The sequence below is a fragment of the Eulemur rufifrons genome, chromosome 12 (genome assembly GCF_041146395.1).
Source record: "Eulemur rufifrons isolate Redbay chromosome 12, OSU_ERuf_1, whole genome shotgun sequence".
Taxonomy (NCBI): Eukaryota; Metazoa; Chordata; class Mammalia; order Primates; family Lemuridae; genus Eulemur; species Eulemur rufifrons.
The window spans coordinates 4,342,876-4,361,253 of record NC_090994.1 but is presented as its reverse complement, the minus strand read 5'-3'; the positions used below and the strand labels follow the sequence as shown (position 1 = coordinate 4,361,253).

Sequence of the window (18,378 nt, the reverse complement as noted above, 5' to 3'; positions counted from 1 at the left end):
ATATATATAATATATATATAATATATATATGAAGCAGCCCAGTTAAATGTACTTCAGAGGGAGATGAACTCAGGATGATGAATAAAAAAGAACTTCGTAAGACACTGGAACTCTGGCTCTCTCGATAGCTCCGCTCTGACAGTGAGAGTGTGATAACTTAGTTTTACTTCTACCATAGTGATCCATCTGGAATCTAGAAACGTAAATCTCTGCTCTGTTTCTAACATTCTCCTGCCCATCAATTTCAGAGCCAGCTGTGGCGAGGACGTACGAGACAAGCCCCTGGCTTTGTTCTGAACTAGCTTCCTCTTTACTAGGGAGTCTCTGTCCTAACGGGGGAAGTCAAAGAAATAAAATTCGACTCGATCCAGCAGTTCTTTGCAGCCAGCACCGCGCGTAGCGGTGAAGCGGAGAAGGCCAGAGCGCAGGAGGCTCCCACGTGAGGACTTGACTCGGTCCCTGAGCACCTACGGCTTTCCCGTCCTGCTCCTCTGCCAGACACAAATTCTTCGGGTTTTCCTTAAAGGAATCTGGTTTTGATCAGGAAAGGGACGACGGTAAATAAAGACAAGTGCCAGTGACATTTCAGGTCCAAGACAGCTTTTCCTGCAGCTGGAGGAGGAGGGACTCCCGCCCGGCAGCACCTTCACCAGGCAGTGCCGACGGCGACAGCGTCCGGACGGTGCCGCAGCCGCAACGCACAGCTCGGCTTTGTGAGCTGGGTGTTTGCTCGGGCTGTTGACTGATGTTAAAGTCATCAAAAACTCCAATCAGAAGATGACAAACGTGCTACTTACTAGTTTATTAAAATATAATTTCCCCTAAAATAACTAGAAATAACGGTATTTTTGTGGAGCGTTACTTGCGTTGCAGAGGACCTCGATGCACAGCCACCCCAGAGGTGGAAACAGCAGTAACTGCCGAAATCAATTCTGTGCCCAACATCGGTCGGTCTTGGTAGATGGTCATGAAGAGCCTACGAAGTTTTCACTTTACCAACAGAAAATACGCTTACAATAACGATGACACAATCCAGTAACAGTGAATAGTAACAGCACTTCAATTAGAGACCATATTTTATATTTTTAACAGAAAGGCTTATCCCAAGAGTGACTTTATTTTAGGCCCTACGGTGAATTTAAAATCTGGAATAGTTAATCAAATTCTATTTTTTTTGAGGCTAACTAGCTCATCCCTTCAGTCTCGGTGTAGCAGCAGGTAAGGGTGGAAAACAGGGCTGGCCTAACTCCAAGTGCTGCTAGGCCAACTGTGAGTTTGGTTTCAGAAACTGGCCACTTCCTCTTACCTCCCAGGTGCCCTAATCCTACCAAACTCTTCCACTCCTGCCTCCCTGCCACCCTCCCAGTGTCACTCTTGTGCCCAACTGAGGACTCTGTGCTTAGATACTTGCTGAAAACTAAGAGGGTGGGGAGACGTGACCCTCCGCGGGGCCCCTCCCTGCTCCTGAACATTATTCCAGCTGCCCCAAGTGCTCCGTGTGGGGTGGTGGCATGTGGCACAGAAGACGCGGCACACAGACCCTGCCATCTATAATCTGACGTGTCTGTCATCAGCATCAGAGGGACAGACACGTGGACTGATGGAACACAGAGACCCCAGAAACAGCCCATGTGAGTCTGCAAGCCAGATGTCATTGATGTAGTCAGAACTGTGCCTCCCGTGAGGCCTCAGTTACCCCTCAGGTCACCTGTGAGGGTGCCTAAGGGAGGCCCCTCCTGTCCGGGTTCTGCCCACACTCCCACCACGCGACCCTCGCCCAGGGTACCGTCCTGAACACAGCAGGCTGCCTCGGCCCCCAGCGGTGCCCACGCGGGTGCCTTGCCCCAGCCTCGCGTGACCCGGGCCCCCTGCGGTGGGCGCTCAGGAATGACGCCCGTTCTGCGGCCTCCTGTGCTCCCTGGGTGATGTCTACGGGGCGTCCACCCCCATCACACTCCGGCTCTGCCTACGTCCCCTGTCACAACGTCCCTGCTCCTTCTTGTGTACTGACCGGTGCAGATGAGTCCTGGTCATTTTCTTTGAGGAGGACACATTGCTTGCTACCACGTCTCCTTTTTAAGATGAGGAAACTGAGCAGAGTTAGAAAAGCACAAGAATTCTGGCCAGTTCTTTCCGGGACGTTACAATTGAAGATTTAGGTTAGATCCATTTCCCCAAAAACACAGAGTGTCATGTTCTTTCTTGTAAATATATTTTCCTTGGGACATTTTATTTATATTTGAAAATGACTCTACAATTTTCCAAAAACTCCGCTTTCTTCAGGTAATCACAATTATGCTAAGCTTAGCTAATCAAGCTCATTGTTGGTCGAATATGAGCGAGGACCAAACTTTAGCACACGTGCAGAGACCTGTGTTCACGCAGGGCCTCACGCGAGCCGATGAGCGGGTAGTAATTGATATGTCTGTAAACGTATGTATTATTTCAGGCAAATGACTGGTAATCTAGTTCTTACAAATGTCACGGATTCATCAACTTCATCTCTCTCGTTCTCCCTAAGTTGTCATAAGGAAAATGCCAAACATACAAAAACAGTGCAGACAACTGACAACAGAAATAGTGCAATGTACTCCACTCGGCCCAGTAATTACCGTGAAACAGCCCGTCTCTGTGATCTATCCTGCTCCTCCCCACTGCAGATCATTCAACAACAACTCCCTCGTACCATCCCGTACGACAGCACCCACCACCGCCCTCCCCCACAGCTGCGACGTCCATACCGAGCGTGCCACACACGGCCGGGGGCACCAGCATCTAACCGGGCCCCTCAAAAACGACAGGCCTGGACGTGTGGCATTCAGGCACAGCAGTTTCAAGGAGTGCCAACCTCTTTTTTAAGTAAATAAGAGTTATCTATGCTTAAAACTCTGTTAAACAGGGAAAGCTCTACTAACAAGGAAATAGATAAATTCCAGCTAACAAAATTTCTGTTTCCTTATTTTTCTTTCTTTTAACTAATACTAGTAAGTTTTAGGTGTAATTTTCTTATTCCTCATAAAGTTTTCAATCATTATTTCAATACTTGACTATTAAAAATCTGATTTGAGGTTCCTTTTCTGACAGAAATAGGAAGAAAAGTGTAGACAGAAATACGAACTTTAGCAAAATAATTGGTTTTTGACCCCGATAGTAAGAGGGTCCAGTAAACCTTACTTTCACTGGCAGGTTAAAAGAGATGAACTCGAAACACTTTCTAATGAATTTCACATGGTACAATGAGCAGGAGACATTCTGGCATGCAAAAGCAACAGGTGCTATTTGGGAAGATCAAAATTCAAAGGGAAATAAGCCTCAAACCGATGGAAATAGTTCTCAACACTCACTTTGTTGCTGCCGAGACTGTATGATGGGATGAGATCTTGTCGGCTTCCAGACCACTGAGGGAGAAAGACGGGAGGATTAGTCCCGTGTGTGTCCAAGTACACAGCACACGGTCCAGGACACGCGGGGCTGAGACCCGGCCAACCGACGGCACAGCTGGAAGGCGGCAGGGAGGCTGCCGAGACCAGCGCTGCAGACTAGTGGCCTTTGGGACACTAAAAACAATGAATTGGTCACTAACGATTTTCAGATGTGAAGTTCACGTAAGACCTGGACATCCGGTTTACGCCGAGGCAACACCAAGAGACCCTGCATTTGCTGACGCCCTTCTGTTTGCAGGGTGCCAGGTTACTGTTACCTTGCCACGGCCTGAGCTGGTGATCCCTTTCTCTGGGTATTTGTAGCATATATAAACTCACAAACTTTAAACTATCAGATCCCAAACACCAAGTCCGTGCACAGATCAGTATACTTAATATATTTAATATATTTACCTTGAATTAAAGTGCTATTTCTAAATGTCTGAGAATGGGCCCAATCTTTCCGTCTGAGAAGGTCAAGATGTCACTCTATGGTCACTGTAGGGCCACGTGGCTCTCTGGCAGGAAACCTTTCCTATCACTCCCTCTTCTCCCTCAAACACTAGGCTAAGGTTGGCTGCCCTTTCCGACAACACTTGTACTGTGACTCTTCTTCTAAAGTGCTATATTTTTCATATCTTCATCTTCATCAAAAATGAGAGGAAATTAGTTCTCAAAAAGGAGTGGAAAAAAAAATCCGTCTCTAACATTCTCATCTCTATCACATTTCAGAGCCGGCTGTGGCGAGGATGCGTGAGAGGCCCCTGGCTTTGCTCTGAACCCCCAGGGGCCGTAAGCATACTTCCTTATGAAGAATTAGTCCCATGTTCAATATAGCCATAAACTAATCTATGTTTTAAAAAAACAACAAACTTAAGCCACACTGTGAAACAAACCTGGCCCACTTTACTCATTTATACTACCCTGCATGGCCTGGAGCAATCGGTTTGTAAACCTAGTCCAGACTTCTCGATTTAAAAATAATTAATTTAAGCCCAGAAAACATCACCGGCTTGTCCTGGGCACTTGGCTAGTTGTAGTTTAGTTCCACAAACATTCACTGAACATCTACAGTCCACGCTAGGCAGTGATGACTGGAAGATAAATGAGAAACATCCAAAAAGTGTAACACTTAAGTGACAGTTCCCCTAACACACTAGTAGGCACAGGGGCAGAGGCACGCACAGACACCCAGGGACAGAAGGACATCTGAGACGGGATTTACAGGTTGGAGAACGGTTATTTAAGTAAAGAGAGAAAGGAGATGCCAGGCAGAGCGCGGAGCTGGGATTCCAGGCACTCACTCTGTTCACGTTTGGAGAGCTGATGCTCCTCCTATTCAGCTTCCCTTTTCCCGTTAACTGTTCCTTCACTGCAACTTCCTGTGAATCAAAAAATATACAGAGGAAAAATGCGTATGAGACACACCCCGAGAGCAATACTGTCTATTACTTGGATCCACTGTCCCTAGACATTCCTAGTTATTTAAATAATGGCTGCTGCTGTACACGACCAAATGACCCAATCTCGATCACTCTGGATTATTCGAAGTTAACTGTATTACACACAGTAAAGTCTTCACAAGTTCAGATGCAGCAACACTGGGAACTACAGAAAGTGACACGCTCTGGTCGCCCGCCCGGCTGACCTGGCGGAGGCGGTCCAGGGTGAGCAGGTTTTCCACGGCCAGCACGCTGCGCAGGTACTTCTCGATGTGCGCCTCGGCGTCCGCCGACGCCGGGTTCTCCACGTTGGCTGCCATTCTCGCCAGCGCTTCCCGCTCCTCCACACCCTGCGCATCCTGCAGGCCACAAAGTTGGACGTTAAGTGTGTTGCCGCAGAAAACATAAAAGCCTCCTGATCTACAGACAGAGTTCTGAACAAACATTCCAAAATTCCAAGTATTCCAATATATTCCAAAATTCCATTTTAAAGTCAGCTTTTGGAACTCAAAATTTGTTTTTCCGCGAATGAAATGGTGATTAGGCTACTGGGTTGACTGGAAAGGTTAAACATAGCATCGCTGAAACACAGCACGTTCTGGACAAAATCATTCCCTACTCCCATTGCAAAAACCCCAAACAACTACAAAACCATTACAGGATTAGAAAGGACTCGAGTCTAGCCAGAAACATAACCACCGTAACAGCAATATTCAGCAACATCCCCCCTACCCCGCAGCCAGGAGAGGGGGGCAGGAGAGGAGCCGGGATGACACAGAGGGTGGGACCCAAACCGCCCCGGCAGGAAGTAGGCACAGTTCAGAGAACAGAACAGAAATAAGGTTTCAGCCCCGACTACTGAGCAGCCTGCTGCAGACGACATATTCAGAATGTGGCAGTTTCTAAAGCTGGTCTCAGTCCTCAACCCTGGAGTGGCAGAGGCCAACGGCTCAGAGTCGAGCAAGAAGAGAGGTATATAGGTGAAGTTTCACGCCCTGAACTTCCTGGTGGAGCCCACCCTCCCTGCTCCTCTGACGTGAGCTGGCCGTGCATACGAACGGGACAGTCCCAAGTCACGGAGGGGCTTCGTTCAAGTATTTAATTAGTTCAAACAAAGTGGGTTCATAGCAAAGTCCTCTCCTCAGAGAAAATCAGATACTTTATTTACTTGCTCATTTCTTACAGCACTGTCAAAACTACAAAACGTACATCCATATGCCACTGCATCTTAAATGCCATCAACTGTAAGACAAACATAATTTTATATACGACTAAAAGACTCTGCCAATTAATTTTAGGATACCATCAATTCTAAAACACATTCTAACGACAAAGATATTTTTAAAAATTTAAATGAGCCTTAGAACAGATAAAATATGGGAGGATTTGTAAGATGGCTTAAGTTCACAAAAACTTTGTCCCCTATAGTAATTCATTTGAGCTTTGAAAAGAAGGAATTGTTCCCATTTCCCACATGACAAGAGACGAAGGCCACAAAGGACGCAAGACCAGAACTTATGTCTCCTGACTCTGGGCCGAGTGGTCTTTCACCACCCAACACAGAATACTTTCAGTGTCTGCAGGGATCAGACATTATCCTGATTTTGTGAGGAGCGAGAAATAAACTGTCTCTGTTGCTCCCTAGCCTGGGACCACTTCTTTTTTCCATGATGCTCTGATGGTTCCGTAACATGGAACACAAAAAACTTTGGGGGCTTTTTCATGATAAAACCTGCTTATGAAGGGATGTTTTTAAGTCTTTACACAACCAGCTTTATGTTTCATTTTTCTTTTATCACCAGGATTTGATAATGTGAAAACAACGTTTGCCAGCTTGGATGTTTAGCTAATTCTTAACAGCCCAATCACATGACGTTATGTTCATCTTCAAGCTGACTCCCCCACATTTATTCTCTTTTAAAACCATATTAGAAGCACATTTGAAATGGATGAGAAAACCGTGAGTGGGAGGGAAGGAGGGGGAGGGGAGATGAAACAGAAAAGGGAAAAGCGAAGGCAGTTCAGTGTAGCCATCGCCGCTTCTCAAGCCACTTATTAAGATCTGAAACCACTGGAAAAACACGTGAACTCTTTAGATACAGAGAATAAACAGCAAATCTCTAGCTAAACATATACGTATGTTTGTTTTAAATCTTACAAGAGTGAATGAAGCACACAGGGTAATCTGTTACAGACCAAAGATTTTGCAGCTAGTCTAACTCTGCAAACAGGCTTAATTTTTAAATCTTCAGCAGACTCTAAATTAAATAGTTAATATTTACCATGTAACCCTAACACTTGGAGGATCCAGGAAAGAACTAGTCACCATCTCATGCTGAGAGGGAAAGCATTTTGCAATACAAGATATCTAAAATAAAACCTAAGTACCGTGGAATCTATTTTTTCTTTTCTAAAAACTGATATCTGTATTAAAATATACATTGTCCACTTATTGCTCAAATACGCAACAGAACGAGTGGACAGATCCTAAGGCTGGAAATGAAGAGAACGGGTACCATGCTGCTGGCGTGGTGGGGTGGGGAGGGGCGTCCCCCACACCCTCATCCTTCCACTTCCGAGGAAGCTGAGTCTCCACCCCTCACTCCCTCCCCATTTTTTGATGGTGACTGGGGAGAGGGGACTTTCTCTTTTTCAAAGTCCTTCCCTAGCTCCCCGACTTCCCCTGCCCCTGCAAGGTGCACCCCGTCACCCAGCTGTGCCACTGCCTGGCGGGGAACCTATTAAAAATTCAGGAACATCATATTCGGAAGAGTATAACATAAGCCACCTCTTCCATCAAGCTTCTATCAGGTATAATTTTAAGCTCCACTTGTCTGAATCCTCTATCTCAGTTTAGAAACAGAAATAGTAGTACTAACAAAATAATAGGTATAGCAACAAAAATAGAAATGGCAACTTGTTGTTTAGTATGTGCACAACAAATTGTACACATTGTCTTGTGTACTCCTTAAAAATGTCTGTGCAGAATGTATGACTAATCCCATTTGACAAATAAAAAAATTTAGGCTCAGAGTAATTTGCCCAAGTTACTTTGTTAATAAGTGACAGAAACAAGATTTCTGTTTGACTCCAAGATCAAACATGGATCTCCATGCTATGCCATGTCACCTCCCGTCAATGGGTTACGTAATTATCTTCTTCTGTTCTATGAGTAACAAGGTGTTGATTTGCTTTTCAAAAGAAAGGTCTTCTCCAACAAATTATTAAAACTAGAACTTTTAAAGCCACAAGTTCCTTTTACTATAAATTAAGAGTAAGAGACGCCTCTAAAAATCTACAGCATTTCCCTAAATATATCTTTTTACTTCACACATATTTCTTGGGTAGGTGACTTTTCAGGGAGTTAGCTCTTTTTAAGTGTTTATTTTTAGTAAGTTCAAATTGCACATGATCCTTCACCTCTGGAATATTGGAGACAATTTCAAAAGTCACTCCACAGCCAGGAATAGAACTTCGATGAGACATCTTTTTTAGGAGACTCTGAGCAAAACCCTGTAGAAAAACAAAACAGAACATACAGTTTTCCATCTCAAAAACTGAGTTTACTTTAACAGAAAGACAGCACAGAGGATGCTGTGTTCATTCTAACAAGAAGAAAACAGAGCATCTTTCCAACATAAGCAAGTGAAATCCAAATCACCAAATACGGTTATCTCGACTTTGTCCTAGCACAAAACAGACAGCACAGAATCCTTCTGCGAGATGCCTGCGGTGTGTGACAGGTCCTATAACCACCACAGGAACAGTACAAACTGTAAAGTGCAGAACCTGACACTAGGCACTGGATAAACTCTGCTTAAATGATACAGAAATCAGACTGTTGACTTCCACACAATAAATGACCTTCCAACTAGGATGTAAACAGGGGCTGGTGACGCTCACACTTTTATCCCCCCAGCATGATGGACATCTTGTCCCATGAATATTGACAAGTTCAGGCATTAAATTCTCGACCGAAGCAGGATCGTTATGAAGAATGATTTAAGAGTGCACGGTCATTGTTTATGCTGACTGCGCTCCTTGCGCAGTTAGAACTGAACTGCTGAATTAATGCATAGATGACTCATTTGAAGATGCTGCTAATGCTGAACGCCCTGCAGAGGTTGGAGAGAGCAGGGATGAGGGTGGAGCACCGCTGGTGAATAAAGGTAGGCAGGAGAGGGAACACGCAAGGGGCAATGAGCCTTTTTCCCATGCAAAAGGGAAGGCAGAAATGTGAAAATCCAAAAGAAAACACAGAGATCAAGCTATCTGGTCTTAGAAATATATAATTTCACAAACCTATCTGGTAATTTACTTCATATTCAATGCTCTTCAGTCAATTTCTTAAAAGACTTTAGCATCTCAGAATGCAGAGATTGTTTATTTCATCCCTTCCCTCCTGACTTCGGCCTTGCAGTGCTGGGCCACGGCCAGTTACGCTGGTCGAGAGCTAGATACAGCTTTTGGCAGGGGTGGTGGAGGAAGGTGTGGGCGCTGCTGTTGTCTTGTCGTGTTTGTTTTCTACTTGTGTGGATTCAGGGAAGCTGACCTGCACGCATTAAGGTCATTATGGAAGGCTTTGTTCTTGCTACAAAGAAGCAATTTTTAGGACAGAAATATTTGAAATTGAGAGGGAAAATGGCACGCCTTAAAATATTTCCAAATTATTTCAACCAGGAAAAAACAATGTGGCAACTTGTCCCTACAGTTAAAAACAAAAAAAATCCAAACAAACAGTCGAAACTCAGTGGCTCCCCAATGTACCCTTTCTGCTGAAGACTGCAGGGCTGGCAGTCGTGGCCAGGTAAGTCTCAGGGCCTGGCAGCCAGGATGTCTGATCCTGAAATGGAAAATCGCTCTTCCAGATGCTCCCAGGAGCAGGGAGTCTTTCTCAATCCCTCACAGACTTACGAGAAAAGGGAGACAGAGTGATCGGGAGACGCACCATATACATCTACAGCTAACCCTGCGACCTGGATTTTATTGATGTTGGATTGCCAAGCTAAAGAGCTGCAATTTTAACAGCATTACCGCCAGTCTTCATTTCAAAGATTGATATCAGTGTGACATTTAGAACTAAAGATTAATTTTTAGGGGTGGAGATTACATCTAGGAGCCTGTCAACCATGACTGTGCTCTTTTAAATGAAAAGATTTTCATCTATCCTGGTTTCAGTCAGTGTACTGAGAATGCCTCAAGCAAGGGAGATGAGACAGTTACAAAGGACCTCCAGACGCAACCTCCCAAATCCTCCCATTTGCAGAACCGGTAACAGGAAGCATTCAAGTGCTTACGTAGAAGTTCTCCGCTAAACCCCTTCGTACGGCACAAGGTCCTTCACAATCCAGCTGCACTACGGTGAAGGCCACGGTCCTTGGCACACCTAGTCCACCTTGTCACACCGTGCTTCTCACGGCCCCCCGAGCCTGCCCGGTCCTTCCCTCCTCACTCTCTCCGCACGTGCATTTCCTCCTCTCCTTGGCCTGGTCACACCCCTCTTCCGCAAAGTGCCAGCTCAGATGTGGCCCTCCTCTGTGAAGCCCTCCCTGACTTCCTCAGTCTGAATTCTTCGTTCTTTCACCTGCAACCTCCCGGCAAGTGGTGATCACCTGCCCTACGGCCTTCACCCCAACACGGTACAGGTGCCTGTTCATGTATCTACATATGCAAATCGACCTGGCTCCTTAAGGACACAGACTTTTTTTTTTTTTTTTTTTTTTAGAGATGGGGTCTTGCTATGTTGCCCAGGCTAGGGTAGTCTTGAACTCCTGGGCTCAAGCAATCCTCCTGCCTCAGCCTCCCAAGTAGCTGGGACTACAGGCATGCGCCACCATGCCCGGCTAATTTTTTCTATATATATTTTAGTTGGCCAGATAATTTCTTTCTATTTTTAGTAGAGACAGGGTCTCGCTCTTGCTCAGGCTGGTCTTGAACTCCTGACCTTGAGCAATCCACCCGCCTCGGCCTCCCAGAGTGCTGGGATTGCAGGCATGAGCCACTGCGCCCAGCCTCAAATTTTTCAATTTTCCCAGCCAGGATCACAAATTACACTGAGCCATCACGCCCCCCCAGCCTGCCTTAACCTGGAACCGCGCCTCGGCCTTCTTGGTCGTGCCTGACACACACCGGAAGGGTGCAGACCCGCTGTTCTGCAGAACGTACCGCCTTCGGGTGTGTCTCACTGTTTCCTCAGCACTAGACTCAAGTTTTGCATCTTAGTTCGGGACACCACTAAGGAATGCTGTGTCCTCAGAGCATCACACATCAGCTTTCCCTGCTACAAATATTTTATGATATAATGTTTCAAACGTGCTCAAAATTAGAGAATAAACTCCCATGCTATTTCCACCCATCACTCAGATTCAACCACTAAAATCAAGACCTCGCCACATTGCCTTCAAAGATTCTTTTTTGCCTTTTTAAGAAATGTTTACATGAGAATTTCAAAGCAAATCCCGAACATCGTGCCATTTCGGCTGTGCATACTGAAAGTCACAATGAAAGGTTTTCATTTATGTATTCTGAGATACGTAAGCACTGAAATGATCACCCTGCTGACGGTTTCGAAAAACTCCAGGAAAGGATAAGGAAATCACTTTTTATCTGATCGTCCCGAGTCATGCTGCACTCACCTCTCCTTCATGATGTTTTACAATCTGCAACTCAAAGAACTCTTCTTCCTCTTCCCCCGTCAGGGTAGCGTCCCACCCACCAGCTTCTGGGTCATCGAGATTATCCTGAGAGCTGAAATCATCAGCTAAAAGCAAAGACGTTCCAGTAAATACTGAGATCGTTTTAAAGGATAACCCTCCCAGCTAAATCTCCATGTGCTTATTAAAATTCTTCTGCTTCAAATTTCATTTGCTTTTTGCTCTGAAATCTGCACGACGCTGATGATAACCATTCAAAAGTTCACAGATCTTAGAGACAGAAAGTGCCTCAAGAAATTATCTTATCCAATCGACCACATTTATGCCTTATTTTACACGGAAAGCAAATGAAGCCAGGATACCTAAGGGGTCATCCAATGTCCGCTCATAAAAGTCAACGATAGGATTATAACCCAAATTCCACCTTGTAGCACACTGAAGAAATGAGAAATAAGCAAGAATGATTCCAGTTTAGTTCCACGAAAGGATCCACCAGCTCCATAAGCTAGAAACTGAGTGTTGTACCACGGCCCTGCCAGCTTCCTGCCACCTTAGCCTGTGAGCAGGCACCAAAGTGCCTTTTCTAGTACGGGGAGGTGGCAGAGCCAAGAACGTGCCTAAGCCCGACCAAAGTCCTGATCATCTCTGCGGATATCCAGACTAACTGGTCTTCCTTATTTTTTTTCACTTTCACACGCACCCCCGACTACAGAATGAGTCCCTCAGACATCTAGGAAGCCCAACACAGGAACAGGCCAGGGCCACCCTCAGTCCCCCAGCTTCAAGAGAACAACAAGTGAGGGCAGGCTCTTACAGCAGTGCAGTGAGGAAGCAGGTCCCATCCGGCAGGTGGCCGGACAGCGGTGGCAGTGCTCAGCGTCACTCTCTAACTCTGCATGTTTGTGAAAATCTTCCATATAAGAAAGCTAAGCAGCATACGATGCTAATACATATAACTCACTGTCAGCGCAGTGGAAGAAAAGCACTGAGGACATCCAAGCGTGTCCATTCAGGAGAGGTAATTTTAATACACGGTTCTCCTGCAGATGTCGTAGGAATGTAACTGCTGACTGTTAACTTATTTTTAGCTCCTTAATCTACCTTTCCATTTTCTATTTTTCTTCCTACAGGCAGAATAGATGTAAAATGTATCCAGACCCAAAACATTTCACACAGGGGAGGGGATGAGAAAAATGACAGTTACTTTAAAAAAAAAAAAAGAAAAATAGGCAATGCAGAGATGAATGGCACCAAAACTCATGGAGAAGGTTGAGAAATTTACTAGCTAATGCTAAGAAAACACCAGAAGAAGAAAACGTGCACACAAGTATCGCTAGTTATTAGCCCTTTCCAGAGAGACAGCTTTCCCCAGGAATTAAAGAAAGTAAGTGCAGGAAACATTACCACCATCCTAACCTGTAGGGAGAACAGAGCGTCCCACTGCACCGTGGGTCGTGCACGATGAAGCAGCATTCCTTTTACTGTTACAAAAATACGACTCTTAAACAATTCAGTCTCCGTCAAGGACCAGAGTACGTGGGCACACGTAAGATCGACTCTACTCTTCGGCAGACAGAACTGCCTGAGGACACACTTGGTTAGAATCTAAGTGTCATGTGGGCACTAACTTGTCAGAGGTCAGTCTTCAGAACACACCTCCTCACTTACCATTTAAGTCGAGGAATATAACAGGAATGTGGGTTTCCATCCCGGGCACTGGCGTCCTGTAACAGGAAGAGCAAATGGGGCCTCAAGTCACACACAGCTTCTCAGTCGCAGGCACCTCAAGACACAGCCTCGACAAGTGCTCAGAGCCATTACAGGACGGTAATGACCTTGGCCATTGGTTCCAACGTCGGAGATGCCACAGTCTTCACTGTAGCTGCTGCGTCATATGCTCTGACACTAGAACTCAGTCTTACAAAACATACCTATTTGTAGTGAAGTTCCCTCGTTTAAACCTACTTTCTTATAAAATGATACACTTAAGGGCTCCCTATGGCTTAATTTACTATTTTCAATTTCTACACAGTGGCACAGGACATTTGCTGACAGTACAGTTTAAGCCAGCACCAAAACCAAAAACGCGTGGAGATGCAATTTTCTTACGACCAAACGGTCTTGTAAGGGAATGACCCAAGTAATTAACATATTAACTATTTTTTCAATGCTAAGTGCAGTGGTACTAAATATTGATTTAGGTTCTCAGAAATCTTACTGACTTTGGCCAATAACAATATTATTTAATAAAACAGTTTTAGGCTATAGTTATTCTACTTGTGAAAGTAATTTTACAGTTTCTTTAGTTTTCCCCACATGCCACTACAAATCTTCCATTAATTGCGGCACATGCAAGATCCGCCCTGAGAGCAGGTGGCTTAGTGAGCGTCCAGAGCTCCCAAAGTCGCCCTGGAGGGTTCATACCATTCTGCTGGGGCCCCTGGAATCCCACTGCCCGCAGAGGGGACCATCACCGCGTTCCTTTCCTCAGTCAGGGTCAACCGCATCTCTAGAAGTTGTGCTTCACGGTCAGCATCATCCTCCGTTTTATCTAGAACATTAGGAATTAGGCTCAGAAATCTCCCTTGCTATTTACGTGTTTGTCCTGAGTACAGACTAGGTGTGCCTGTATTTCAGTTATTGGTTGATGAGTGCTCACTAGCAACAAAAAACTAGCTCAAAGCTAGAGGGGTCAGGTGGGCTCTTGCGGAGGGGCCACCTCAGTTCATGGACAACCCACAGTGGGACAGCACAGGAGTGACTTGGTCCAGCGTCAGACAACTCCACACTTTGGACAAGAAACAGTGACACCTTCCTTCAAGTTATTTTTGAGGGACAGTGTTTGTTTTGTGCACTGTATTTTCTCTTTCTTTGTTGTCGGGTGGAGAGGATGGGCGGGGTGGGGGCCTACAGCAAGACATTGTTACAACAGGATTAATGTTCCCTTGAAAAGACATGACACAAACAAGGAGTGACACTCATGTGCTCTTGCCATCTGCGCGTCTGATGTGCTCACCTGGCTCTAATTTATGTGGCTACAAATGGGGATGAATTAATTATGCACTGATTTGGGGGAGAGGGAAATACTCAAATTGTATTCCCTACCATGTTTACTGACAAGCTTTTGTAGCTGTTGATCCAGGTACTCCTGACGTTTCGTTAACGCATTTAGCCATTTTCTACGAAGTCTCTCTAAATCTCGATCCTGGAAGAAAACAAGGGGAATCACATTCCATACAACGTCAAGATAACGTGTCTGGAACTGGTGCTCCATCTTGCCTTACCCTAATAAGCTCTGAGAACATAAAGCATTCTGCAATAATTGTTTCATTGCCACCGCCAGTTAACTCCACCCACCACAATTGGACACAGCTACTCTCAGAGTCCAAAGCATTATTTTCTAGAGTGAAACTGTTTCTGAAAGGGCATCCCTGGTATCCAGAACCAGCAATATTTCTAATGGCTCAGGGGTAGAACTCCAAGCACTCGAAACAAAAATCTTCTACAAGGTCTCTTTGCTGGAAAGAAATCACAAATAGTTCTCACTAGTCTTCAAATTGATATACCTTAGAGCAATCAGAAGATCGCCTCCAATTTCATAGCTATTGCTTTCTACGTGTCTCGCTAGGCTCTTGAGGATAACATGGAAATGCTTCTCTCCTCTCCCTTGGTTTTGTGCATTTTGGGGGTGAGTGGTGGGGGAGAGGGGTCGGGCTGTCATCAACAGACTAACAGCTCTACCAGCCAACACCTGCGTGCACGCCGCTGCCCCCTCATTTCCTTTTCTAACAAGGTTAGGAGACGGGGTAGGTCCGCGGAATGCTGCAGATGCTGTGTCTGGACTTCACCAGGGCACTTACCCAAATAGCCTCTGACATTCTTGTGGACAAGATGGAGAAACGTGCAATGCATCTACTCGAGTGAAACCACAGAGGACTCAAATATCACGTCCAAAGAACAGTGATTAACATCAGCTTAGAAGAGGTCTCTGTGGTGGGGCCACAGGACTCTGCCCTGCGCCCCAGCTGATGCACTGTTTTTATCAGCGAGACTTATAGGAAGGCAGACGTTTCTATCAAATTAGAATGATGCAAAACCAGGAGAGTGACTACACAGGATGACATAATCAGGCTCCAAAGAGCCCTGACAGTCCTAAGCGATGACTAACAAGATGAAACTTCACAGACATAAACAAAACCTTGCAGGAGGTTAGAAAAAGGAAAAGGGAAAAAATTTTAAATCGCAAACCCTGTATGATTCCAGGAAGTGGGTAAGGAATAGTTGGCTTCAAATCTGCAAAATTCCCAGGGCTTGACTGAAGCTGGGAATGAGACCACTGGGACAGGGGCGGTGGGCGGGTGACTCCCCCCGAGGAGAGGAAAAGTCCAGGGAAGAGGACCTGGAGGAATGGGCCTTCGGGAAATCCGGAGGGAGCTCCAGACTCCAAAGAGTCACAGAGGATTTCCTACTGGCGACACATCTTACTTCCCGGTTTAGGAAACAATGCTCATTGCTCCCTACTCTGTTTTACTTTTTTGAAAAAAGCAGTATTTGAATTAATTATTAAGTGACAGTATGGGAAGATCCAGGAATGTGTAATTATGTACTTTAACCAAGCTTATTTGATGAGCTTAACAGGTGCGAAATTACCTGGTAGCTGTCCATGTCCTCTTCTTCCTCCTAAAAGAAAAAATATATATTATGTAGAACCAAAATAACTATTTATCCAAAAGTCAGGCTATGCTAAACCACCTGAATCTTTCCCCACAGTTTATATTTTCTAATTTAATTAACATACTATTTCACCTCCCACCTACCCTCACCCTCACCCTGAGTTTTACAGTTGTCAGGAAGTTGGAGTAAAACCTTGAGTTTCTCATGGCAAAGTGAAGAACGCTCATTTGACCTTTTCGGGCACCGGTACAATGTTTTCCCCGCTGGGTTTATAGTCCCACTCACCAGGGAAAATCAAACACCTGCTGGCAGACAGTTTTTACAAGCCAGTAGGGGGTTTCTGCAGAGGGGTGGGGCTTGTTGAGGTGGTTAATCAGCATTAGGCACTGTGGGGTCTGTGGAGGCTGAGACGTTTTAACCCTCAGCTTGCCGTGCACACCAGGGCAAAAAACCGTTAATGGTCTGGTGCAGTGATTCCAAAAAAAATGCAATACATTTAAAAAAAAAAAAAAAGGAAAACAGATATACCGAAAGAACTGATCACAGGAGGCAGTTTTCACTTAGGTTTCAGAAGACTCTCTGGTCTGGTTCTGTCTTTCAACAAGAAGGTAACAGGCACAGAAACTTACATGGAAGGTCTCGTGGGTTCTGGGGGACCTGAGTGGTCTAACTTTGACGCATCCGATGCCAACAGACAATATACATTCTTCCATCAATGGTAACGTCCCGGATTCCTGCACGGACTTCACTTCCACTTGAACCCGCCGGGACTGCCCCTGGATCACACACAATTTTAAGAGTCTTAAATTCAGTTTCTTGATTTCCAAAAAATTGGTTTAGAGAGCCCTCTACAGGCTGATGTTGAGAAAAACATTTAACTTTGGAGACACCATCTCACTGTATCTTGTAATGTTAAGGACTAAAATGCAAATTAAACTGATCAGAAAAAAATTATTTTCCCTTTAAGCAAGATGAAAAACAGAATAAATGTATGGTTTTCATGTTTTTCAATAAAAAGAAGCACTAAAAGAAAACATTCTAACAAAGGAAAGCCAAACAGCTGGCCAATGAAGAAGTTCAACTTACTGATAATTAAACAAATACAAATTAAAATAAGCATGATACACCTTTATTTTCACTTCCTAAACCAGTAATAATCTTTTAAAAGGGCAATTTACAATACTGCTCTATGTTTATGAAACAAGCAATTTCATACACTGTAGGTGGGGATTTAAATTGGTGCAAAGCTTTCTGCAGGGCAGTGTGACTTGCAACAAAAGTGTCCTTTGACCCAGCAATTCAAATTCTAGGGATCTGTTCCAATCATGCATATATATATAAAGAATCTTCAAGCACTGTTAGGAATAAAAAATTAGATAAAAATTAAATGAATGTTGATAACTTTAGGCCAGGCTCAGTGGCTCACGCCTGCAATCCTAACACTTTGGGAGGCTGAAGCAGGAGGATCTCTTCAGGCCAGGAGTTTGAGACCATCCTGAGCAAGAGTGAGACCCGGTCACTACAAAAAAAAAACACACAAAAATTAGACGGGCATGGTGGCACACACCTGTAGTCCTGTCAGGTAGATAGCTAGGATCTCCAGCCTCTTCTAGGGCCAAGGGTGCCCTGCTTTGAGCAATTGCCCCTCCTGGGAAGAAGGATAAGGGCAGGCACTCCATTCTGGTGTTTTCCCACCTTTAATCCTATTCCAAGCAACTGCTACACCTGAAGGAGGGGGGACTGCTTTAGCAATCTGGGAATTCCCCAGCCTAGACATAATAGGATTTGGAAAGTGAACTAGAGTAATCTAAGGCTAATTATTATGTATTAGCTTAAATCTACATTGTAGTGCATTCCGCTGCAGCCCCCACGTAGGGCTTTCAGAGAAGGAGCTCACAGATACAACCTTGAGAACACCTGTTAAGCATCTGGTAACATCCTACACCTCCCGAAAGCCCTTTCCCCAGAACAGGCCAATAAAAGGAAACAACTCGAGATTTCCCAGAGAGTCAGTGAATCAGTCCGTCTCCACTCTCGGAGACAGACCAGTTTCGTTTTATAATAAAAAGCTACTCGTGTGAAACTGCTTCCTGCTTGTGGTCACTCTGTTGCACTGGCCCTGCTTGTGATTTTTTTTCCAAGCACGGAGCCAAAAAACTAGGGTAATAGTTTACCAAGAGGCTGGAC

At 44.9% G+C, this 18,378-nt stretch overlaps 1 protein-coding gene across 1 annotated transcript in view; it reads right to left on the bottom strand.

Annotated features, from left to right (window-relative positions):
- The window catches only part of KIF13B (kinesin family member 13B), a 143,456-nt gene that overhangs the window by 28,401 nt on the left and 96,677 nt on the right, over positions 1-18,378 (bottom strand). The window contains exons 25-34 of the mRNA XM_069484785.1: positions 16,821-16,967; positions 16,168-16,197; positions 14,623-14,722; positions 13,942-14,068; positions 13,186-13,241; positions 11,491-11,624; positions 8,285-8,377; positions 5,071-5,223; positions 4,727-4,804; positions 3,345-3,398 (exon numbers count right to left, since the gene is read on the bottom strand). Coding sequence (XP_069340886.1) covers positions 3,345-3,398; positions 4,727-4,804; positions 5,071-5,223; positions 8,285-8,377; positions 11,491-11,624; positions 13,186-13,241; positions 13,942-14,068; positions 14,623-14,722; positions 16,168-16,197; positions 16,821-16,967 — 972 coding nt within the window. The remainder of the gene's footprint in view (positions 1-3,344; positions 3,399-4,726; positions 4,805-5,070; positions 5,224-8,284; positions 8,378-11,490; positions 11,625-13,185; positions 13,242-13,941; positions 14,069-14,622; positions 14,723-16,167; positions 16,198-16,820; positions 16,968-18,378) is intronic.